General features: G+C 47.9%; 1 protein-coding gene across 3 annotated transcripts in view; it reads left to right on the top strand.

Moving 5' to 3' along the window:
• MUC16 (mucin 16, cell surface associated) overlaps positions 1-26670 on the top strand; it is a 239107-nt gene that overhangs the window by 97580 nt on the left and 114857 nt on the right. For all 3 annotated transcript variants that reach the window (XM_063599829.1, XM_055102885.2, XM_014342466.5), the window contains 3 exons: positions 615-719; positions 3233-10000; positions 10874-25810. In XM_063599829.1, the coding sequence (XP_063455899.1) occupies positions 615-719; positions 3233-10000; positions 10874-25810 (21810 nt within the window). The remainder of the gene's footprint in view (positions 1-614; positions 720-3232; positions 10001-10873; positions 25811-26670) is intronic.

Genomic DNA, 26670 nt, shown 5'->3' with positions numbered 1-26670 from the left:
ATCCATGCTCTAAACAGAATATTACTCCATTTTATTTCATTTATTTTTAAAGAGACAGTCTCACTCTGTCATCCAGGCTGGAGTGCAGTGGAGTGATCATAGCTCATTGCAACCCTGAACTCTTGGGCACAAGCAATTCTCCTGCTTCACCCTCCAGAGGAGCTGGGACTACAGGTGCACATCACCATGCCCAGCTAGTTTTAAAAATTATTTTGTAGAGATGGTGTCTCACTATCCTACCCAGGCTGGTCTCAAACTCCTGGGCTCAGGCAATCCTCCCACTTTGACCTCCCAAAGTGTTGAGATTACAGGGGCAAGCCACTGTGCCTGGCCACTTGTCACATTTTAATTTGTGATTACTTATAAAATGAACGCCTTCCCATCTGAGATCTGTCAGTCTTTCTGGTGACGGTGCCTGGTGTCTGCTTTCTACCATGTCCTGTTAGATTAGTGTTTGATGGGAGGTCACCTGGGCAGCTGTCCAGCTCACTCACTGGGCTCTAGAGCCTCTGAGTTGAAGCAAAATAGAAAGATCAGTCAATGTAAAGAAAGCTCAAAAACTGACATTCTGAAGTAATGGATAGCTAAACCTTCCTATTGCCCTTTTCTTTCAGCAACTGATGGAACGCTAGTGACCACCATAAAGATGTCAAGCCAGGCAGCACAAGGAAATTCCACGTGGCTTGCCCCAGCAGAGGAGACGGGGACCAGTCCAGCAGGTAAATATAGACCTTGTTTCCATTTATGCTCTGCTAATGCCACCCAAGCCTTTCTTTTCTTTTCTTTCTTTTCTTTCTTTCTTTCTTTCTTTCTTTCTTTCTTTCTTTCTTTCTTTCTTTCTTTCTTTCTTTCTTTCTTTCTTCTTTCTCTCTCTCTCTTTCTTTCTTTCTCTTGTTCTTTTTAAATTTTTTATTTTTTTACTTAATTTTTTTCACCCAAGCCTTAAGGCCAATTTGGACCAGATAGTGAGACCCCACCTCTATAAAAAAAATTAAAAAAAAACATTAAGTTGGGCATCGTGCAGGCCTGTAGTCCCTGCTACTCAAGAGGCCAAGGTGGGAGGACAGCTTGCTGCTGACTAAAAGTGCTGCTTATTGATTCTGGGAAGAAAAAATATACAAGGCTTCAGTTTCATTATTTTATAAGTAAATGCTAGCAACTTTTCCTTTCTTTCTCTCTTTCTCTCTTCCTCTCTTTCTCTCCTCTCCTTCTCTTCTTTCTCTCTCTCTCTTTCTCTCTCCTCTCCTTCTCTTCTCTTCTTTCTCTCTCTCTCTCTTTCTTTCATTTATTTTTGAGACATGGTCTCATTCTGTCACCCAGGCTGGAGTACAGTGGTGTATATTCACTGCAGTACTCACTGTACTCACCGCAGCCTCAAATTCCTGGGCTCAAGCTATCCTCTCACCTCAGCCTCCTGAGTAGCTGGGCAGCAGTCCAGCTCACTCACTGGGCTCTAGAGCCTCTGTGCTATGCCCAGCTTATTGTTGTTGTTTTTTTAAATTTTTTTTTGTACAGATGGGGTCTCACTATGTGGCCCAAGGTGGTCTTAAACTCCTGGCTCCAAGAGATCCTCCCACCTCAGCCTCCCAAAGTGCAGGGATTACAGGTGTGAGCCACTGTGCCCAGCCTAGACAGCATTTTTTTTTTGAAACAGGGTCTCCCTCTGTTGCCCAGGCTGGAGTGCAATGGCGTGTTCATGGTTCACTGCAGCCTCAGCCTCCTCAGTCTCAAGCAATCCTCCAACCTCAGCCTCCCCCAACAGCTAGAACTGCAGGTGATCATCACCAATTAGCCTGGTTAATTGTGTGTGTATTTCTTAAATTTTTTGTAGAGATAGTTCTCACTATATTGCTTGGGCTGGTCTCAAACTCCTGGACTCAAGTGATTCACGTACCTTGGTCTCCCTAAGCACTGGGATTACAGGCTTGAGCCACCACACCCGGCAAGGACTAGGTTTTAAAATAGGTTCCTAGGCTGGGTGTGGTGGCTTACGCCCATAATCCCAGCACTTTGGGAGGCTGAGGTGGGCGGATCACGAGGTCAGGAGTTTGAGACCAGCCTGGCCAACATAGTGAAACCCTGTCTCTACTAAAAATACAAAAAATTAGCTGGGCATAGTGGCACACACCTGTAATCCCAGCTACTCGGGAGGCTGAGGAAGGAGAATCACTTGAACCTGGGAGGCGGAGGTTGCAGTGAGCCGAGATCACGCCATTGCTCTCCAGCCTGGGTGACAGAGCAAGACTCCATCTAAAAAAAAAAAAAAGTTCCTTTGACTTCTTGACACTCTTCTCTGAGGATATTGATCATTTTTCCCCAATAGATGTTACTAATTGAACACTTCTGTTGCTTCAACTTACTAATTTACATGATCAATAGCCAATTAATTCAGCAGGAGAGAATGCTACAGAGTCGATTCTTTCTGTACTTTCTTCTGCTCCAGAGTGAAGGATCTTTCTAAATCAGAGACCATCACTGTGTTCACAGGGAGGGCCTAGGTGAACCTGAGATGGCAAATGTTGCGTTTGTTACTACGGAAGAAGGGATTATGGGTTGAAGTCCTTGGCAGTGCCAAATTGCTTAGAAAAATGTGAAATATGGTCCCTAGGAGTGCTCTTGGGATGTCACATTTTTCTCACTCCTTTGACAGGTAGATGTTATTTTCCTGAAGGACAGGGAAAGGATTCAGAGGGAGGAATGAATTTGAAAGAAAATGAAGGTGACGAGAAAGAATGAGCTCATCTCCCTTATCCTCTTCTTCTCAAATCCTTAAGTAGCTTTGCAGTGAACTAAGATTTGGGGGAACCTAGAGGAGGCTGAAAGTTGGAAGCTGAAATTGGTTTAGCAAGGGCAAGCTCCAAAGACAAAAGTGGAAATAGTTTGGGGGTAGCCTCTTGCATGAGTGGAGCCCTGGTTCATCATATCCTCCCTTATGCAAAGAGCCCTTTTATATGGGGCATGGGGAAAAACTGAGATAAAGGTGATAATTTCTCCTGAGCAAGCCAGATGGTCAAAGCTCTAACTTCACCATCTCCCTTGGAATGTTTAATGTGTTCCCTGGTGTCCAGAGGCTTAAAGTGTGAGAATTAAAAGCTCAACATTTTCTTTCCCAGGGAAGGAGGAAATAGTTTTAATTGAAATCCCGGGAGGAAATGAATGATAGTGTCAAACCAAAAAACTTCATCTTCTGTACCACTTGCATATACTCCACTGACTTACTTTCTAATCACAGGCACATCCCCAGGAAGCCCAGAAATGTCTACCACTCTCAAAATCATGAGCTCCAAGGAACCCGGCATCAGCCCAGAGATCAGGTCCACTGTGAGAAATTCTCCTTGGAAGACTCCAGAAAAAACTGTTCCCATGGAGACCACAGTGGAACCAGTCACCCTTCAGTCCACAGCCCTAGGAAGTGGCAGCACCAGCATCTCTCACCTGCCCACAGGAACCACATCACCAACCAAGTCACCAACAGAAAATATGTTGGCTACAGAAAGGGTCTCCCTCTCCCCATCCCCACCTGAGGCTTGGACCAACCTTTATTCTGGAACTCCAGGAGGGACCACGCAGTCACTGGCCACAATGTCCTCTGTCTCCCTAGAGTCACCAACTGCTAGAAGCATCACAGGGACTGGTCAGCAAAGCAGTCCAGAACTGGTTTCAAAGACAACTGGAATGGAATTCTCTATGTGGCATGGCTCTACTGGAGGGACCACAGGGGACACACATGTCTCTCTGAGCACATCTTCCAATATCCTTGAAGACCCTGTAACCAGCCCAAACTCTGTGAGCTCATTGACAGATAAATCCAAACATAAAACCGAGACATGGGTCAGCACCACAGCCATTCCCTCCACTGTCCTGAATAATAAGATAATGGCAGCTGAACAACAGACAAGTCGATCTGTGGTTGAGGCTTATTCATCAACTAGTTCTTGGTCAGATCAGACATCTGGGAGTGACATCACCCTTGGTGCATCTCCTGATGTCACAAACACATTATACATCACCTCCACAGCACAAACCACCTCACTAGTATCTCTGCCCTCTGGAGACCAAGGCATTACAAGCCTCACCAATCCCTCAGGAGGAAAAACAAGCTCTGCATCATCTGTCACATCTCCTTCAATAGGGCTTGAGACTCTGATGGCCAATGTAAGTGCAGTGACAAGTGACATTGCCCCTACTGCTGGGCATCTATCTCAGACTTCATCTCCTGCGGAAGTGAGCATCCTGGACGTAACCACAGCTCCTACTCCAGGTATCTCCACCACCATCACCACCATGGGAACCAACTCAATCTCAACTACCACACCCAACCCAGAAGTGGGTATGAGTACCATGGACAGCACCCCGGCCACAGAGAGGCGCACAACTTCTACAGAACACCCTTCCACCTGGTCTTCCACAGCTGCATCAGATTCCTGGACTGTCACAGACATGACTTCAAACTTGAAAGTTGCAAGATCTCCTGGAACGATTTCCACAATGCATACAACTTCATTCTTAGCCTCAAGCACTGAATTAGACTCCATGTCTACTCCCCATGGCCGTATAACTGTCATTGGAACCAGCCTGGTCACTCCATCCTCTGATGCTTCAGCTGTAAAGACAGAGACCAGTGCAAGTGAAAGAACATTGAGTTCTTCAGACACAACTGCATCTACTCCCATCTCAACTTTTTCTCATGTCCAGAGGATGAGCATCTCAGTTCCTGACATTTTAAGTACAAGTTGGACTCCCAGTAGTACAGAAGCAGAAGATGTGCCTGTTTCAATGGTTTCTACAGATCATGCTAGTACAAAGACTGACCCAAATATGCCCCTGTCCACTTTTCTGTTTGATTCTCTGTCCACTCTTGACTGGGACACTGGGAGATCTCTGTCATCAGCCACAGCCACTACCTCAGCTCCTCAGGGGGCCACAACTCCCCAAGAACTCACTTTGGAAACCATGATCAGCCCAGCTACCTCACAGCTGCCCTTCTCTATAGGGGACATTACAAGTGCAGTCACACCAGCTGCAATGGCAAGGAGCTCTGGAGTTACTTTTTCAAGACCAGATCCCACAAGCAAAAAGGCAGAGCAGACTTCCACTCAGCTTCCCACCACCACTTCTGCACATCCAGGGCAGGTGCCCAGATCAGCAGCAACAACTCTGGATGTGATCCCACACACAGCAAAAACTCCAGATGCAACTTTTCAGAGACAAGGGCAGACAGCTCTTACAACAGAGGCAAGAGCTACATCTGACTCCTGGAATGAGAAAGAAAAATCAACCCCAAGTGCACCTTGGATCACTGAGATGATGAATTCTGTCTCAGAAGATACCATCAAGGAGGTTACCAGCTCCTCCAGTGTATTAAGGACCCTGAATACGCTGGAATCTGGGACAACTTCATCCCCAAGTTGGAAAAGCAGCCCATATGAGAGAATTGCCCCTTCTGAATCCACCACAGACAAAGAGGCAATTCACCCTTCTACAAACACAGTAGAGACCACAGGCTGGGTCACAAGTTCTGAACATGCTTCTCATTCCACTATCCCAGCCCACTCAGCGTCATCCAAACTCACATCTCCAGTGGTTACAACCTCCACCAGGGAACAAGCAATTGTTTCTATGTCAACAACCACATGGCCAGAGTCTACAAGGGCTAGAACAGAGCCTAATTCCTTCTCGACTATTGAACTGAGGGACGTCAGCCCTTACATGGACACCAGCTCAACCACACAAACAAGTATTATCTCTTCCCCTGGTTCCACTGCGATCACCAAGGGGCCTAGAACAGAAATTATGTCCTCTAAGAGAATATCCAGCTCATTCCTTGCCCAGTCTATGAGGTCGTCAGACAGCCCCTCAGAAGCCATCACCAGGCTGTCTAACTTTCCTGCCATGACAGAATCTGGAGGAATGATCCTTGCTATGCAAACAAGTCCACCTGGCGCTACATCACTAAGTGCACCTACTTTGGATACATCAGCCACAGCCTCCTGGACAGGGACTCCACTGGCTATGACTCAGAGATTTACACACTCAGAGAAGACCACTCTCTTTAGCAAAGGTCCTGAGGATACATCACAGCCAAGCCCTCCCTCTGTGGAAGAAACCAGCTCTTCCTCTTCCCTGGTACCTATCCATGCTACAACCTCGCCTTCCAATATTTTGTTGACATCACAAGGGCACAGTCCCTCCTCTACTCCACCTGTGACCTCAGTTTTCTTGTCTGAGACCTCTGGCCTGGGGAAGACCACAGACATGTCGAGGATAAGCTTGGAACCTGGCACAAGTTTACCTCCCAATTTGAGCAGTACAGCAGGTGAGGCGTTATCCACTTATGAAGCCTCCAGAGATACAAAGGCAATTCATCATTCTGCAGACACAGCAGTGACGAATATGGAGGCAACCAGTTCTGAATATTCTCCTATCCCAGGCCATACAAAGCCATACAAAGCCACATCTCCATTGGTTACCTCCCACATCATGGGGGACATCACTTCTTCCACATCAGTGTTTGGCTCCTTCGAGACCACAGAGATTGAGACAGTGTCCTCTGTGAACCAGGGACTTCAGGAAAGAAGCACATCCCAGGTGGCCAGCTCTGCTACAGAGACAAGCACTGTCATTACCCATGTGTCTAGTGGTGATGCTACTACTCATGTCACCAAGACACAAGCCACTTTCTCTAGCGGAACATCCATCTCAAGCCCTCATCAGTTCATAACTTCTACCAACACATTTACAGATGTGAGCACCAACCCCTCCACCTCTCCGATAATGACAGAATCTTCAGGAGTGATCGTCACCACCCAAACAGGTCCTACTGGAGCTGCAACACAGGGTCCATATCTCTTGGACACATCAACCATGCCTTACTTGACAGAGACTCCATTGGCTGTGACTCCAGATTTTATGCAATCAGAGAAGACCACTCTCATGAGCAAAGGTCCCAAGGATGTGTCCTGGACAAGCCCTCCCTCTGTGGCAGAAACCAGCTATCCCTCTTCCCTGACACCTATCTTGGTCACAACGATACCTCCTGCCACTTCCACGTTACAAGGACAACATACATCCTCTCGTGTTTCTGCGACTTCAGTTCTTACCTCTGGACTGGTGAAGACCACAGATTTGTTGAACACAAGCATGGAACCTGTGACCAATTCACCTCAAAGTTTGAACAATCCATCAAATGAGATACTGGCCACTTTGGAAGCCACCACAGATATAGAGACAATTCATCCTTCCATAAACAAAGCAGTAACCAATATGGGGACTGCCAGTTCAGCACATATACTGCATTCCACTCTCCAAGTCAGCTCAGAACCATCCACAGCCACATCTCCAATGGTTCCTGCCTCCAGCATGGGGGATGCTCTTGCTTCTACATCAATACCTGGTTCTGAGACCACAGACATTGAGGGAGAGCCAACATCCTCCCTGACTGCTGGACGAAAAGAGAACAGCACCCTCCAGGAGATGAACTCAACTACAGAGTCAAACATCATCCTCTCCAATGTGTCTGTGGGGGCTATTACTGAAGCCACCAAAATGGAAGTCCCCTCTTTTGATGCAACATTCATACCAACTCCTGCTCAGTCAACGAAGTTCCCAGATATTTTCTCAGTAGCCAGCAGTAGACTTTCAAACTCTCCTCCCATGACAATATCTACCCACATGACCACCACCCAGACAGGGTCTTCTGGAGCTACATCAAAGATTCCACTTGCCTTAGACACATCAACCTTGGAAACCTCAGCAGGGACTCCATCAGTGGTGACTGAGGGGTTTGCCCACTCAAAAATAACCACTGCAATGAACAATGATGTCAAGGACGTGTCACAGACAAACCCTCCCTTTCAGGATGAAGCCAGCTCTCCCTCTTCTCAAGCACCTGTCCTTGTCACAACCTTACCTTCTCCTGTTGCTTTCACACCGCAATGGCACAGTACCTCCTCTCCTGTTTCTATGTCCTCAGTTCTTACTTCTTCACTGGTAAAGACCACAGCCAAGGTGGATACAAGCTTAGAAACAGTGACCAGTTCACCTCAAAGTATGAGCAACACTTTGGATGACATATTGGTCACTTCAGCAGCCACCACAGATATAGAGACAACGCACCCTTCCATAAACACAGTAGTTACCAATGTGGGGACCACCGGTTCAGCATTTGAATCACATTCTACTGTCTCAGCTGACCCAGAGCCATCTAAAGTCACATCTCCAAATGTTACCACCTCCACCATGGAAGACACCACAATTTCCAGATCAATACCCAAATCCTCTAAGACTACAAGAATTGAGACTGAGACAACTTCCTCCCTGACTCCTAAACTGAGGGAGACCAGCATCTCCCAGGAGATCACCTCGTCCACAGAGACAAGCACTGTTCCTTACAAAGAGCTCACTGGTGCCACTACCGAGGTATCCAGGACAGATGTCACTTCCTCTAGCAGTACATCCTTCCCTGGCCCTGATCAGTCCACAGTGTCACTAGGCATCTCCACAGAAACCAACACCAGGCTGTCTACCTCCCCAATAATGACAGAATCTGCAGAAATAACCATCACCACCCAAACAGGTCCTCATGGGGCTACATCACAGGATACTTTTACCATGGACCCATCAAATACAACCCCCCAGGCAGGGATCCACTCAGCTATGACTCATGGATTTTCACAATTGGATGTGACCACTCTTATGAGCAGAATTTCACAGGATGTATCATGGACAAGTCCTCCCTCTGTGGATAAAACCAGCTCCCCCTCTTCCTTTCTGTCCTCACCTGCAATGACCACACCTTCCCTGGTTTCTTCTACCTTACCAGAGGATAGGCTCTCCTCTCCTATGACTTCACTTCTCACCTCTGGCCTAGTGAAGATTACAGACATATTACGTACACGCTTGGAACCTGTGACCAGTTCACTTCCAAATTTCAGCAGCACCTCAGATAAGATACTGGCCACTTCTAAAGACAGTAAAGACACAAAGGAAATTTTTCCTTCTATAAACACAGAAGAGACCAATGTGAAAGCCAACAACTCTGGACATGAATCCCATTCCCCTGCACTGGCTGACTCAGAGACACCCAAAGCCACAACTCAAATGGTTATCACCACCACTGTGGGAGATCCAGCTCCTTCCACATCAATGCCAGTGCACGGTTCCTCTGAGACTACAAACATTAAGAGAGAGCCAACATATTTCTTGACTCCTAGACTGAGAGAGACCAGTACCTCTCAGGAGTCCAGCTTTTCCACGGACACAAGTTTTCTACTTTCCAAAGTCCCCACTGGTACTATTACTGAGGTCTCCAGTACAGAGGTCATCTCTTCCAGCAAAATTTCCACCCCAGACCATGATAAGTCTACAGTGCCACCTGACACCTTCACAGGAGAGATCCCCAGGGTCTTCACCTCCTCTATTAAGACAAAATCTGCAGAAATGACGATCACCACCCAAGCAAGTCCTCCTGAGTCTGCATCACACAGTACCCTTCCCTTGGACACATCAACCACACTTTCCCAGGGAAGGACTCATTCAACTGTGACTCAGGGATTCCCATACTCAGAGGTGACCACTCTCATGGGCATGGGTCCTGAGAATGTGTCATGGATGACAACTCCCCCTGTGGAAGAAACCAGTTCTGTGTCTTCCCTGATGTCTTCACCTGCCATGACATCCCCTTCTCCTGTTTCCTCCACATCACCAGAGAGCATCCCCTCCTCTCCTCTTCCTGTGACTGCACTTCCTACTTCTGTTCTGGTGACAACCACAGATGTGTTGGGCACAACAAGCCCAGAGTCTGTAACCAGTTCACCTCCAAATTTGAGCAGCATCACTCATGAGAGACCGACCACTTACAAAGACACTGCACACACAGAAGCCGCCATGCATCCTTCCACAAACACCGCAGTGACCAATGTAGGGACTTCCGGGTCTGGACATAAATCACAATCCTCTGTCCTAGCTGACTCAGAGACATCGAAAGCCACACCTCTGATGAGTACCACCTCCACCATGGGGGACACAAGTGTTTCCATATCAACTCCTGATATCTCTCAAACTAGCCAAATTCAAACAGAGTCAACGGCATCCCTGACCCCTAGAATGAGGGAGAGAAGCACATCTGAGAAGACCAGCTCAGCGACAGAGACAAATACTGCCTTTTCTTATGTGCCCACGGGTGCTGCTACTCAGGCCTCCAGGACAGAAGTCATCTCGTCTAGCAGAACATCCTTCTCAGACCATGATCAGTCTACAATGACACCCAACATCTCCACAGGAATGATCACCAGGCTCTTCACCTCCCCCATCATAACAAAATCTGCAGAAATGAGTATCACCACTCAAACAACGACTCCTAGGGCTACGTCACATGGTACCCTTCCCTTGGACACATCAACCACACTCTTCCAGGGAGGAACTCATTCAACCATGTCTCAGGGATTCCCACACTTAGAGATAACCACTCTTAGGAGCGGAACTCCTGGAGATGTGTCATGGATGACAACTCCCTCTGTAGAAGAAACCAGCTCTGCGTCCTCCTTGATGTCTTCATCTGCCATGACATCCCCTTCTCCTGTTTCCTCCACATTATCAGAGAGTATCCCCTCCTCTCCTCTTCCTGTGACTGCACTTCTTACTTCTGTTCTGGTGACAACCACAGATGTGTTGGGCACAATAAGCCCAGAGCCTGTAACCAGTTCACCTCCAAGTTTGAGCAGCCCCACACATGAGAGACCAGCCAATTACAAAAACACTGCACATACAGAAACCATGCATCCTTCCACAAACACAGCAGTGACCAACATAGGGACCTCCAGGTCTGGACATGAATCACAATCCTCTGTCCTAGCTGACTCAGAGACATCAAAAGCCACATCTCCAATGAGTACCACCTCCACCCTGGGGGACACAAGTGTTTCCACATCAACTCCTAGTATCTCTCAGACTAACCAAATTCAAACAGAGCCAACAGCATCCCTGAGCCCTAGACTGAGGGAGAGCAGCACGTCTGAGAAGACCAGCTCAACAACAGCGACAAATACTGCCTTTTCTTATGTGCCCACAGGTGCTATTACTCAGACCTCCAGAACAGAAATCTCCTCTAGCAGAACATCGATCTCAGACCTTGATCGGTCCACAATAGCACCCGACATCTCCACAGGAATGATCACAAGGCTCTTCACCTCCCCCATCATGACAAAATCTGCAGAAATGACCATCACCACTCAAACAACTACTCCTGGGGCTACATCACAGGGTACCCTTCCCTGGGACACATCAACAACACTTTTCCAGGGAGGGACTCATTCAACCGTGTCTCAGGGATTCCCACACTCAGAGATAACCACTCTTCGGAGCAGAACCCCTGGAGATGTGTCATGGATGACAACTCCCCCTGTGGAAGAAACCAGCTCTGGGTTTTCCCTGATGTCACCTTCCATGACATCCCCTTCTCCTGTTTCCTCCACATCACCAGAGAGCATCCCCTCCTCTCCTCTCCCTGTGACTGCACTTCTTACTTCTGTTCTGGTGACAACCACAAATGTATTGGGCACAACAAGCCCAGAGCCCGTAACGAATTCACCTCCAAATTTAAGCAGCCCCACACATGACAGACTGACCACTTACAAAGACACTGCGCACACAGAAGCCATGCATACTTCCATGCATACAAACACTGCAGTGGCCAACGTGGGGACCTCCATTTCTGGACATGAATCACAATCTTCTGTCCTAGCTGACTCAGACACATCCAAAGCCACATCTCCAATGGGTACCACCTTCACCATGGGGGATACAAGTGTTTCTACATCAACTCCTGCCTTCTTTGAGACTAGAATTCAGACTGAATCAACATCCTCTTTGATTCCTGGATTAAAGGACACCAGGACGTCTGAGGAGATCAACACTGTGACAGAGACCAGCACTGTCCTTTCAGAAGTGCCCACTACTACTACTACTACTGAGGTCTCCAGGACAGAAGTTATCACTTCTAGCAGAACAACCTGCTCAGGGCCTGATCATTCCAAAATGTCACCCTACATCCCCACAGAAACCATCACCAGGCTCTCCACTTTTCCTGTTGTAACAGGATCCACAGAAATGGCCATCACCAACCAAACAGGTCCTATAGGGACTATCTCACAGGCAACCCTTACCCTGGACACATCAAGCACAGCTTCCTGGGAAGGGACTCACTCACCTGTGACTCAGAGATTTCCACACTCAGAGGAGACCACTACTATGAGCAGAAGTACTAAGGGCATGTCATGGCAAAGCCCTCCCTCTGTGGAAGAAACCAGTTCTCCTTCTTCCCTGGTGCCTTTACCTGCAATAACCTCACATTCACCTCTTTATTCCACAGTATCAGGAAGTAGCCCCACTTCTCCTCTCCCTGTGACTTCCCTTCTCACCTCTGGCAGGAGGAAGACCACAGACATGTTGGACACACACTCAGAACTTGTGACCAGCTCCTTACCAAGTGCAAGTAGCTTCTCAGGTGAGATATTCACTTCTGAAGCCTCCACAAATACAGAGACAATTCACTTTTCAGAGAACACAGCAGAAACCAATATGGGGACCACCAATTCTATGCATGAACTACATTCCTCTGTCTCAATCCACTCCCAGCCATCCGGACACACACCTCCAAATGTTACTGGATCTATGATGGAGGACGCTATTGTTTCCACATCAACACCTGGTTCTCCTGAGACTAAAAATGTTGACAGAGACTCAACATCCCCTCTGACTCCTGAACTGAAAGAGGACAGCACCGCCCTGGTGATGAACTCAACTACAGAATCAAACATTGTTTTCTCCAGTGTGTCCATGGATGCTGCTACTGAGGTCTCCAGGGCAGAAGTCACCTACTATGATCCTACATTCATGCCAGCTTCTGCTCAGTCAACAAAGTCCCCAGACATTTCACCTGAAGCCAGAAGCAGTCACTCTAACTCTCCTCCCTTGACAATATCTACACACAAGACCATCGCCACACGAACAGGTCCTTCTGGGGTGACATCTCTTGGCCAACTGACCCTGGACACATCAACCATAGCCACTCCAGCAGGAACTCCATCAGCCAGAACTCAGGATTTTGTAGATTCAGAAACAACCGGTGTCATGAACAATGATCTCAATGTCTTCAATGTGTTGAAGACAAGCCCTTTCTCTGCAGAAGAAGCCAACTCTCTCTCTTCTCAGGCACCTCTCCTTGTGACAACCTCACCTTCTCCTGTAACTTCCACATTGCAAGTGCACAGTATCTCCTCTCTTGTTTCTGTGACCTCAGTACCCACCCCTGCACTGGCGAAGATCACAGACATGGACACAAACTTAGAACCTGTGACTCATTCACCTCAAAATTTAAGGAACACCTTGGCCACTTCAGAAGCCACCACAGATACACACACAATGCATCCTTCTATAAACACAGCAGCGGCCAATGTGGGGACCACCAGTTCACCACATGAATTCTATTTTACTGTCTCACCTGACTCAGAGCCATATAAAGCCACATCCGCAGTAGTTATCACTTCCACCACAGGGGACTCAATATTTTCCACATCAATGCCTAGATCCTCTGCGATGACAAAGATTGAGTCTGAGACAACTTCCTCCCTGATAGTAAGACTGAGGGAGACTAGCACCTCCCAGAAAATTGGCTCATCCTCAGACACGAGCACGGTCTTTGACAAAGCATTCACTGCTGCTACTACTGAGGTCTCCAGAACAGAACTCACCTCCTCTAGCAGAACATCCATCCAAGGCACTGAAAAGCCCACAATGTCACCAGACACCTCCACAGGATCTGTCACCATGCTTTCTACTTTTGCTGGCCTGACAAAATCTGAAGAAACGACCATTGCCACCCAAACAGGTCCTCATAGGGCGACATCACAGGGTACCCTTACCTGGGACACATCAATCACAACCTCACAGGCAGGGACCCACTCAGCTATGACTCATGGATTTTCACAATTAGATTTGTCCACTCTTACGAGTAGAGTTCCTGAGTACATATCAGGGACAAGCCCACCCTCTGTGGAAAAAACCAGCTCTTCTTCTTCCCTTCTGTCTTTACCAGCAATAACCTCACCGTCCCCTGTACCTACTACATTACCAGAAAGTAGGCCATCTTCTCCTGTTCATCTGACTTCACTCCCCACCTCTGGCCTAGTGAAGACCACAGATATGCTGGCATCTGTGGCCAGTTTACCTCCAAACTTGGGCAGCACCTCACATAAGATACCGACTACTTCTGAAGACATTAAAGATACAGAGAAAATGTATCCTTCCACAAACATAGCAGTAACCAATGTGGGGACCACCACTTCTGAAAAGGAATCTTATTCGTCTGTCCCAGCCTACTCAGAACCACCAAAAGTCACCTCTCCTATGGTTACCTCTTTCAACATAAGGGACACCATTGTTTCCACATCCATGCCTGGCTCCTCTGAGATTACAAGGATTGAGATGGAGTCAACATCCTCCCTGGCTCATGGGCTGAAGGAAACCAGCACCTCCCAGGACCCCATCGTATCCACAGAGAAAAGTGCTGTCCTTCACAAGTTGACCACTGGTGCTACTCCTGAGACCTCTAGGACAGAAGTTGCCTCTTCTAGAAGAACATCCATTCCAGGCCCTGATCATTCCACAGAGTCACCAGACATCTCCACTGAAGTGATCCCCAGCCTGCCTATCTCCCTTGGCATTACAGAATCTTCAAATATGACCATCATCACTCAAACAGGTCCTCCTCTTGGCTCTACATCACAGGGCACATTTACCTTGGACACACCAACTACATCCTCCAGGGCAGGAACACACTCGATGGCGACTCAGGAGTTTCCACACTCAGAAATGCCCACTCTCATGAACAAGGACTCTGAGATTCTATCATGGACAATCCCTCCTTCTATAGAGAAAACCAGCTTCTCCTCTTCCCTGATGCCTTCACCAGCCATGACTTCACCTCCTGTTTCCTCAACATTACCAAAGACCATTCACACCTCTCCTCCTATGACCTCACTGCTCACCCCTAGCCTAGTGATGACCACAGACACATTGGGCACAAGCCCAGAACCTACAACCAGTTCACCTCCAAATTTGAGCAGTACCTCACATGAGATACTGACAACAGATGAAGACACCACAGCTATAGAAGCCATGCATCCTTCCACAAGCACAGCAGCGACTAATGTGGAAACCACCAGTTCTGGACATGGGTCACAATCTTCTGTCCTAGCTGACTCAGAAAAAACCAAGGCCACAGCTCCAATGGATACCACCTCCACCATGGGGCATACAACTGTTTCCACATCAATGTCTGTTTCCTCTGAGACTACAAAAATCAAGAGAGAGTCAACATATTCCTTGACTCCTGGACTGAGGGAGACCAGCGTTTCCCAAAATGCCAGCTTTTCCACTGACACAAGTATTGTTGTTTCAGAAGTCCGCACTGGTACTACTGCTGAGGTCTCCAGGACAGAAGTCACCTCCTCTGGTAGAACATCCATCCCTGGCGCTTCTCAGTCCACAGTGTTGCCAGAAATATCCACAAGAACAATGACAAGGCTCTTTGCCTCGCCCACCATGACAGAATCAGCAGAAATGACCATCTCCACTCAAACAGGTCCTTCTGGGTCTACCTCACAGGATACCCTTACCTTGGACACATCCACCACAAAGTCCCAGGCAAAGACTCATTCAACTTTGACTCAGAGATTTCCACACTCAGAGATGACCACTCTCATGAGCAGAGGTCCTGGAGATATGTCATGGCAAAGCTCTCCCTCTCTGGAAAAACCCAGCTCTCTCCCTTCCCTGCTGTCTTTACCTGCCACAACCTCACCTCCTCCCATTTCCTCCACATTACCAGTGACTATCTCCTCCTCTCCTCTTCCTGTGACTTCACTTCTCACCTCTAGCCCGGTAACGACCACAGACATGTTACACACAAGCCCAGAACTTGTAACCAGTTCACCTCCAAAGCTGAGCCACACTTCAGATGAGAGACTGACCACTGGCAAGGACACCACAAATACAGAAGCTGTGCATCCTTCCACAAACACAGCAGCGTCCAATGTGGAGATTCCCAGCTCTGGACATGAATCCCCTTCCTCTGCCTTAGCTGACTCAGAGACACCCAAAGCCACATCACCAATGTTTATTACCTCCACCCAGGAGGACACAACTGTTGCCATATCAACCCCTCACTTCTTGGAGACTAGCAGAATTCAGAAAGAGTCAATTTCCTCCCTGAGCCCTAAATTGAGGGAGACAGGCAGTTCTGTGGAGACAAGCTCAGCCACAGAGACAAGTACTGTCCTTTCTGAAGTGTCCATTGGTGCTACTACTGAGATCTCCAGGACAGAAATCACCTCCTCTAGCAGAACATCCATCTCTGGTTCTGCTGAGTCCACAATGTTGCCAGAAATATCCACCACAAGGAAAATCATTAAGTTCCCTACTTCCCCCATCCTGGCAGAATCATCAGAAATGACCATCAAGACCCAAACAAGTCCTCCTGGGTGTACACCAGAGAGTACCTTTACATTAGACACATCAACCACTCCCTCCTTGGTAATAACCCATTCGACTATGACTCAGAGATTGCCACACTCAGAGATAACCACTCTTGTGAGTAGAGGTGCTGGAGATGTGCCATGGCCCAGCTCTCCCCCTGTGGAAGAAACCAGCCCTCCATCTTCCCAGCTGTCTTTATCTGCCATGATCTCACCTTCTCCTGTTTCTTCCACATTACCAGCAAGTAGCCACTCCTCTTCTGCTTCTGTGACTTCACTTCTCACACCAGGCCAAGTGAAGACTACAGAGGTGTTGGACGCAAGTGCAGAACCTGAAACCAGTTCACCTCCAAGTTTCAGCAGCACCTCAGTTGAAATACTGGCCACCTCTGAAGTCACCACAGATACGGAGAAAATTCATCCTTTCTCAAACACGGCAGTAACCAAAGTTGGAACTTCCAGTTCTGGACACGAATCCCCTTCCTCTGTCCTACCTGACTCAGAGACAACCAAAGCCACATCGGCAATGGGTACCATCTCCATTATGGGGGATACAAGTGTTTCTACATTAACTCCTGCCTTATCTAACACTAGGAAAATTCAGTCAGAGCCAGCTTCCTCACTGACCACCAGATTGAGGGAAACCAGCACCTCTGAAGAGACCAGCTTAGCCACAGAAGCAAACACTGTTCTTTCTAAAGTGTCCACTGGTGCTACTACTGAGGTCTCCAGGACAGAAGCCATCTCCTTTAGCAGAACATCCATCTCAGGCCCTGAGAAGTCCACAATGTCACACGACATCTCCATAGGAACCATCCCCAGGATTTCTGCCTCCTCTGTCCTGACAGAATCTGCAAAAATGACCATCACAACCCAAACAGGTCCTCCGGAGTCTACACTAGAAAGTACCCTTAATTTGAACACAGCAACCACACCCTCTTGGGTGGAAACCCACTCTATAGTAATTCAGGGATTTCCACACCCAGAGATGACCACTTCCATGGGCAGAGGTCCTGGAGGTGTGTCATGGCCTAGCTCTCCCTTTGTGAAAGAAACCAGCCCTCCATCCTCCCCGCTGTCTTTACCTGCCGTGACCTCACCTCATCCTGTTTCCACCACATTCCTAGCACATATCCCCCCCTCTCCCCTTCCTGTGACTTCACTTCTCACCTCTGGCCCGGTGACAACCACAGATATCTTGGGTACAAGCACAGAACCTGGAACCAGTTCATCTTCAAGTTTGAGCACCACCTCCCATGAGAGACTGACCACTTACAAAGACACTGCACATACAGAAGCTGTGCATCCTTCCACAAACACAGGAGGGACCAATGTGGCAACCACCAGCTCTGGATATAAATCACAGTCCTCTGTCCTAGCTGACTCATCTCCAATGGGTACCACCTCCACCATGGGGGATACAAGTGTTCTCACATCAACTCCTGCCTTCCTTGAGACTAGGAGGATTCAGACAGAGCTAGCTTCCTCCCTGACCCCTGGATTGAGGGAGTCCAGCGGCTCTGAAGGGACCAGCTCAGGCACCAAGATGAGCACTGTCCTCTCTAAAGTGCCCACTGGTGCTACTACTGAGATCTCCAAGGAAGACGTCACCTCCATCCCAGGTCCCGCTCAATCCACAATATCACCAGACATCTCCACAAGAACCGTCAGCTGGTTCTCTACATCCCCTGTCATGACAGAATCAGCAGAAATAACCATGAACACCCATACAAGTCCTTTAGGGGCCACAATACAAGGCACCAGTACTTTGGACACGTCAAGCACAACCTCTTTGACAATGACACACTCAACTATATCTCAAGGATTTTCACACTCACAGATGAGCACTCTTACGAGGAGGGGTCCTGAGGATGTATCATGGATGAGCCCTCCCCTTCTGGAAAAAACTAGACCTTCCTTTTCTCTGATGTCTTCACCAGCCACAACTTCACCTTCTCCTGTTTCCTCCACATTACCAGAGAGCATCTCTTCCTCTCCTCTTCCTGTGACTTCACTCCTCACGTCTGGCTTGGCAAAAACTACAGATATGTTGCACAAAAGCTCAGAACCTGTAACCAACTCACCTGCAAATTTGAGCAGCACCTCAGTTGAAATACTGGCCACCTCTGAAGTCACCACAGATACAGAGAAAACTCATCCTTCTTCAAACAGAACAGTGACCGATGTGGGGACCTCCAGTTCTGGACATGAATCCACTTCCTTTGTCCTAGCTGACTCACAGACATCCAAAGTCACATCTCCAATGGTTATTACCTCCACCATGGAGGATACGAGTGTCTCCACATCAACTCCTGGCTTTTTTGAGACTAGCAGAATTCAGACAGAACCAACATCCTCCCTGACCCTTGGACTGAGAAAGACCAGCAGCTCTGAGGGGACCAGCTTAGCCACAGAGATGAGCACTGTCCTTTCTGGAGTGCCCACTGGTGCCACTGCTGAAGTCTCCAGGACAGAAGTCACCTCCTCTAGCAGAACATCCATCTCAGGCCTTGCTCAGCTCACAGTGTCACCAGAGACTTCCACAGAAACCATCACCAGACTCCCTACCTCCAGCATAATGACAGAATCAGCAGAAATGATGATCAAGACACAAACAGATCCTCCTGGGTCTACACCAGACAGTACTCATACTGTGGACATATCAACAACACCCAACTGGGTAGAAACCCACTCGACTGTGACTCAGAGATTTTCACACTCAGAGATGACCACTCTTGTGAGCAGAAGCCCTGGTGATATGTTATGGCCTAGTCAATCTTCTGTGGAAGAAACCAGCTCTGCCTCTTCCCTGCTGTCTCTGCCTGCCACGACCTCACCTTCTCCTGTTTCCTCTACATTAGTAGAGGATTTCCCTTCCCCTTCTCTTCCTGTGACTTCTCTTCTCACCCCTGGCCTGGTGATAACCACAGACAGGATGGGCATAAGCAGAGAACCTGGAACCAGTTCCACTTCAAATTTGAGCAGCACCTCCCATGAGAGACTGACCACTTTGGAAGACACTGTAGATACAGAAGCCATGCATCCTTCCACACACACAGCAGTGACCAACGTGAGGACCTCCATTTCTGGACATGAATCACAATCTTCTGTCCTAGCTGACTCAGAGACACCCAAAGCCACATCTCCAATGGGTACCACCTACACCATGGGGGAAACGAGTGTTTCCATATCCACTTCTGACTTCTATGAGACCAGCAGAATTCAGATAGAACCAACATCCTCCCTGACTTCTGGATTGAGGGAGACCAGCAGCTCTGAGAGGATCAGCTCAGCCACAGAGGGAAGTACTGTCCTTTCTGAAGTGCCCAGTGGTGCTACCACTGAGGTCTCCAGGACAGAAGTGATATCCTCTAGGGGAACATCCATGTCAGGGCCTGATCAGTTCACCATATCACCAGACATCTCCACTGAAGCGATCACCAGGCTTTCTACTTCCCCCATTATGACAGAATCAGCAGAAAGTGCCATCACTATTGAGACAGGTTCTCCTGGGGCTACATCAGAGGGTACCCTCACCTTGGACACCTCAACAACAACCTTTTGGTCAGGGACCCACTCAACTGCATCTCCAGGATTTTCACACTCAGAGATGACCACTCTTATGAGTAGAACTCCTGGAGATGTGCCATGGCCGAGCCTTCCCTCTGTGGAAGAAGCCAGCTCTGTCTCTTCCTCACTGTCTTCACCTGCCATGACCTCAACTTCTTTTTCCTCCACATTACCAGAGAGCATCTCCTCCTCTCCTCATCCTGTGACTGCACTTCTCACCCTTGGCCCAGTGAAGACCACAGACATGTTGCTCACAAGCTCAGAACCTGAAACCAGTTCACCTCCAAATTTGAGCAGCACCTCAGCTGAAATATTAGCCACCTCTGAAGTCACCAAAGATAGAGAGAAAATTCATCCCTCCTCAAACACACCTGTAGTCAATGTAGGGACTGTGATTTATAAACTTCTATCCCCTTCCTCTGTTTTGGCTGACTTAGTGACAACAAAAGCCACATCTCCAATGGCTACCACCTCCACTCTGGGGAATACAAGTGTTTCCACATCAACTCCTGCCTTCCCAGAAACTATGATGACACAGCCAACTTCCTCCCTGACTTCTGGATTAAGGGAGATCAGTACCTCTCAAGAGACCAGCTCAGCAACAGAGAGAAGTGCTTCTCTTTCTGGAATGCCCACTGGTGCTACTACTAAGGTCTCCAGAACAGAAGCCCTCTCCTTAGGCAGAACATCCACGCCAGGTCCTGCTCAATCCACAATATCACCAGAAATCTCCATGGAAACCATCACTAGATTTTCTACTCCCCTCACCACGACAGAATCAGCAGAAATGACCATCACCCCCAAAACAGGTCATTCTGGGGCATCCTCACAAGGTACCTTTACCTTGGACACATCAAGCAGAGCCTCCTGGCCAGGAACTCACTCAGCTGCAACTCACAGATCTCCACACTCAGGGATGACCACTCCTATGAGCAGAGGTCCTGAGGATGTGTCATGGCCAAGCCACCCATCAGTGGAAAAAACTAGCCCTCCATCTTCCCTGGTGTCTTTATCTGCAGTAACCTCACCTTTGCCACTTTATTCCACACCATCTGAGAGTAGCCACTCGTCTCCTCTCGGGGTGACTTCTCTTTTCACCCCTGTCATGATGAAGACCACAGACATGTTGGACACAAGCTTGGAACCTGTGACCACTTCACCTCCCAGTATGAATATCACCTCAGATGAGAGTCTGGCCACTTCTAAAGCCACCATGGAGACAGAGGCAATTCACCTTTCTGAAAACACAGCTGTGACTCAGGTGGGCACCATCAGTGCTAGACAAGAATTCTATTCCTCTTATCCAGGCCTCCCAGAGCCATCCAAAGTGACATCTCCAATGGTCACCTCTTCCACCATAAAAGACATTGTTTCTACAACCATACCTGCTTCCTCTGAGATAACAAGAATCGAGATGGAGTCAACATCCACCCTGACCCCCACACCAAGGGAGATCAGCACCTCCCAGGAGATCCACTCAGCCACAAAACCAAGCACTGTTCCTTACAAGGCACTCACTAGTGCCATGATTGAGGACTCCATGACACAAGTCATGTCCTCTAGCAGAGGACCTAGCCCTGATCAGTCCACAATGTCACAAGACATATCCACTGAAGTGATCACCAGGCTCTCTACCTCCCCCATCAAGACAGAATCTACAGAAATGACCATTACCACCCAAACAGGTTCTCCTGGGGCTACATCACGGGGTACCCTTACCTTGGACACTTCAACAACAATTTTTATGTCAGGGACCCACTCAACTGCATCTCAAGGATTTTCACACTCAGAGATGACCGCTCTTATGAGTAGAACTCCTGGAGATGTGCCATGGCTGAGCCATCCCTCTGTGGAAGAAGCCAGCTCTGCCTCTTTCTCACTGTCTTCACCTGTCATGACCTCATCTTCTCCCGTTTCTTCCACATTACCAGACAGCATCCACTCTTCTTCGCTTCCTGTGACATCACTTCTCACCTCAGGGCTGGTGAAGACCACAGAGCTGTTGGGCACAAGCTCAGAACCTGAAACCAGTTCACCCCCAAATTTGAGCAGCACCTCAGCTGAAATACTGGCCACCACTGAAGTCACTACAGATACAGAGAAACTGGAGATGACCAATGTGGTAACCTCAGATTATACATATGAATCTCCTTCCTCTGTCCTAGCTGACTCAGTGACAACAAAGGCCACATCTTCAATGGGTATCACCTACCCCACAGGAGATACAAATGTTCTCACATCAACCCCTGCCTTCTCTGACACCAGTAGGATTCAAACAAAGTCAAAGCTCTCACTGACTCCTGGGTTGATGGAGACCAGCATCTCTGAAGAGACCAGCTGTGCCACAGAAACAAGCACTGTCCTTTCTAGTGTGCCCACTGGTGCTACTACTGAGGTCTCCAGGACAGAAGCCATCTCTTCCAGCAGAACATCCATCCCAGGCCCTGCTCAATCCACAATGTCATCAGACACCTCCATGGAAACCATCACTAGAATTTCTAACCCCCTCACAAGGAAAGAATCAACAGACATGGCCATCACCCCCAAAACAGGTCCTTCTGGGGCTACCTCACAGGGTACCTTTACCTTGGACTCATCAAGCACAGCCTCCTGGCCAGGAACTCACTCAGCTGCAACTCAGAGATTTCCACAGTCAGTGGTGACAACTCCTATGAGCAGAGGTCCTGAGGATGTGTCATGGCCAAGCCCCCTGTCTGTGGAAAAAAACAGCCCTCCATCTTCCCTGGTGTCTTCATCTGCAGTAACCTCACCTTCACCACTTTATTCCACACCATCTGGGAGTAGCCACTCCTCTCCTGTCCCTGTCACTTCTCTTTTCACCTCTGTCATGATGAAGGCCACAGACATGTTGGATGCAAGCTTGGAACCTGAGACCACTTCAGCTCCCAATATGAATATCACCTCAGATGAGAGTCTGGCCACTTCTAAAGCCACCACGGAGACAGAGGCAATTCAGGTTTTTGAAAATACAGCAGTGTCCCATGTGGAAACCACCAGTGCTACAGAGGAACTCTATTCCTCTTCCCCAGGCTTCTCAGAGCCAACAAAAGTGATATCTCCAGTGGTCACCTCTTCCTCTATAAGAGACAACATGGTTTCCACAACAATGCCTGGCTCCTCTGGCATTACAAGGATTGAGATAGAGTCAATGTCATCTCTGACCCCTGGACTGAGGGAGACCAGAACCTCCCAGGACATCACCTCATCCACAGAGACAAGCACTGTCCTTTACAAGATGCCCTCTGGTGCCACTCCTGAGGTCTCCAGGACAGAAGTTATGCCCTCTAGCAGAACATCCATTCCTGGCCCTGCTCAGTCCACAATGTCACTAGACATCTCCGATGAAGTTGTCACCAGGCTGTCTACCTCTCCCATCATGACAGAATCTGCAGAAATAACCATCACCACCCAAACAGGTTCTTCTCTGGCTACATCCCAGGTTACCCTTCCCTTGGGCACCTCAATGACCTTTTTGTCAGGGACCCACTCAACTGTGTCTCAAGGACTTTCACACTCAGAGATGACCAATCTTATGAGCAGGGGTCCTGAAAATCTGTCATGGACGAGCCCTCGCTTTGTGGAAACAACTAGATCTTCCTCTTTGACATCATTACCTCTCACGACCTCACTTTCTCCTGTGTCCTCCACATTACTAGACAGTAGCCCCTCCTCTCCTCTTCCTGTGACTTCACTTATCCTCCCAGGCCTGGTGAAGACTACAGAAGTGTTGGATACAAGCTCAGAGCCTAAAACCAGTTCATCTCCAAATTTGAGCAGCACCTCAGTTGAAATACCGGCCACCTCTGAAATCATGACAGATACAGAGAAAATTCATCCTTCCTCAAACACAGCGGTGGCCAAAGTGAGGACCTCCAGTTCTGTTCATGAATCTCATTCCTCTGTCCTAGCTGACTCAGAAACAACCATAACCATACCTTCAATGGGTATCACCTCCGCTGTGGAGGATACCACTGTTTTCACATCAAATCCTGCCTTCTCTGAGACTAGGAGGATTCCGACAGAGCCAACATTCTCACTGACTCCTGGATTCAGGGAGACTAGCACCTCTGAAGAGACCACCTCAATCACAGAAACAAGTGCAGTCCTTTTTGGAGTGCCCACTAGTGCTACTACTGAAGTCTCCATGACAGAAATCATGTCCTCTAATAGAACACATATCCCTGACTCTGATCAGTCCACGATGTCTCCAGACATCATCACTGAAGTGATCACCAGGCTCTCTTCCTCATCCATGATGTCAGAATCAACACAAATGACCATCACCACCCAAAGAAGTTCTCCTGGGGCTACAGCACAGAGTACTCTTACCTTGGCCACAACAACAGCCCCCTTGGCAAGGACCCATTCAACTGTTCCTCCAAGATTTTTACACTCAGAGATGACAACTGTTATGAGTAGGAGTCCTGAAAATCCACCATGGAAGAGCTCTCCCTCTGTGGAAAAAACTAGCTCTTCATCTTCTCTGTTGTCCTTACCTGTCACGACCTCACCTTCTGTTTCTTCCACATTACCGCAGAGTATCCCTTCCTCCTCTTTTTCTGTGACTTCACTCCTCACCCCAGGCATGGTGAAGACTACAGACACGAGCACAGAACCTGGAAGCAGTTTATCTCCAAATCTGAGTGGCACCTCAGTTGAAATACTGGCTGCCTCTGAAGTCACCACAGATACAGAGAAAATTCATCCTTCTTCAAGCATGGCAGTGACCAATGTGGGAACCACCAGTTCTGGACATGAACTATATTCCTCTGTTTCAATCCACTCGGAGCCATCCAAGGCTACATACCCAGTGGGTACTCCCTCTTCCATGGCTGAAACCTCTATTTCCACATCAATGCCTGCTAATTTTGAGACCACAAGATTTGAGGCTGAGCCATTTTCTCATTTGACTTCTGGATTTAGGAAGACCAACATGTCCCTGGACACCAGCTCAGTCACACCAACAAATACACCTTCTTCTCCTGGGTCCACTCACCTTTTACAGAGTTCCAAGACTGATTTCACCTCTTCTGCAAAAACATCATCCCCAGACTGGCCTCCAGCCTCACAGTATACTGAAATTCCAGTGGACATAATCACCCCCTTTAATGCTTCTCCATCTATTACGGAGTCCATTGGGATAACCTCCTTCCCAGAATCCAGGTTTACTATGTCTGTAACAGACAGTACTCATCATCTGAGTACAGATTTGCTGCCTTCAGCTGAGACTATTTCCACTGGCACAGTGATGCCTTCTCTATCAGAGGCCATGACTTCATTTGCCACCACTGGAGTTCCACGAGCCATCTCAGGTTCAGGTAGTCCATTCTCTAGGACAGAGTCAGGCCCTGGGGATGCTACTCTGTCCACCATTGCAGAGAGCCTGCCTTCATCCACTCCTGTGCCATTCTCCTCTTCAACCTTCACTACCACTGATTCTTCAACCATCCCAGCCCTCCATGAGATAACTTCCTCTTCAGCTACCCCACATAGAATGGACACCAGTCTTGGGACAGAGAGCAGCACTACTGAAGGACGCTTGGTTATGGTCAGTACTTTGGACACTTCAAGCCAACCAGGCAGGACATCTTCATTGCCCATTTTGGATACCAGAATGACAGAGAGTGTTGAGCTGGGAACAGTGACAAGTGCTTATCAAGTTCCTTCACTCTCAACACGGTTGACAAGTAAGGACCCACAGCCCCTACAATCCCATTATTGGGGGCTCATAGGAAATGATCCCTTCCTAAGAAGCAAAAAAAGAGTTAACTAGTTTATTCCTGTACCAGAAATTCTTTTAGCGAACATGTGTTTATCTAATTTCACTTCTAGGCACTGGGTTAAGGAATTGGAGAAACAAAAATAAGCAAATAATTGAATCGTTACAGTATCGTGATAGGTGCTCTAATATTACTACTAGTAATGATGATGATGACAATAAGAATGACAACAGAAAATATTTATAACAGTACTTACTCTGTTTCAAGTGCAGTTTTATTCAGCTATTTGATCCTCAATTGTAACACTAATTGAAGTAGAGATTATTAGAAGCCTATTTTGGAGATGAAGACATTTAGGCACAGGGAGATTAAGTAACTTTCTTAAGGCCATTTAGCTAGAAAGCAATAGAACTAGGATAAGAACTCAAATTGTGTGTCACTAGGAACTCATGCTCCTAACTGTTGGGCTAAACAGGAGTGGTCAGAGAGGTAACAGAAAAGGCAAGAAGTTCTGGCATCACAGAAGCCACAGGAGGGGAGGGTTTTAGGAAGGAGAAATGGTAAGTTCTGTTAAATACCACAGAATTGCCAAGTTGAAATGAGGTGAGAAGTGCTTTGGCAACATGGGGGTTCTCAGGGATTCTAACGAAGGGAGCATCAGTGAGGTATAGGGCATTAGAAGAACAGCTAAAATACTACGTAGACATAAGGGAGGGTTTCTCCCTTTGAGTTGAGCAAGAGACAAAAGGGAAAGTGAAAGGAAAAAGTGAATTAATGAAAATAGAGGGAACAAAGTACCTAAGAAGGTAGAAGGCACCCAGAGCCTA

Source organism: Pan paniscus, chromosome 20 (assembly GCF_029289425.2).
Source record: "Pan paniscus chromosome 20, NHGRI_mPanPan1-v2.0_pri, whole genome shotgun sequence".
In the NCBI taxonomy this organism is placed as follows: domain Eukaryota; kingdom Metazoa; phylum Chordata; class Mammalia; order Primates; family Hominidae; genus Pan; species Pan paniscus.
Note: the sequence above shows the minus strand (reverse complement) of the source record. Positions and strands in the feature narration are given on the sequence as shown.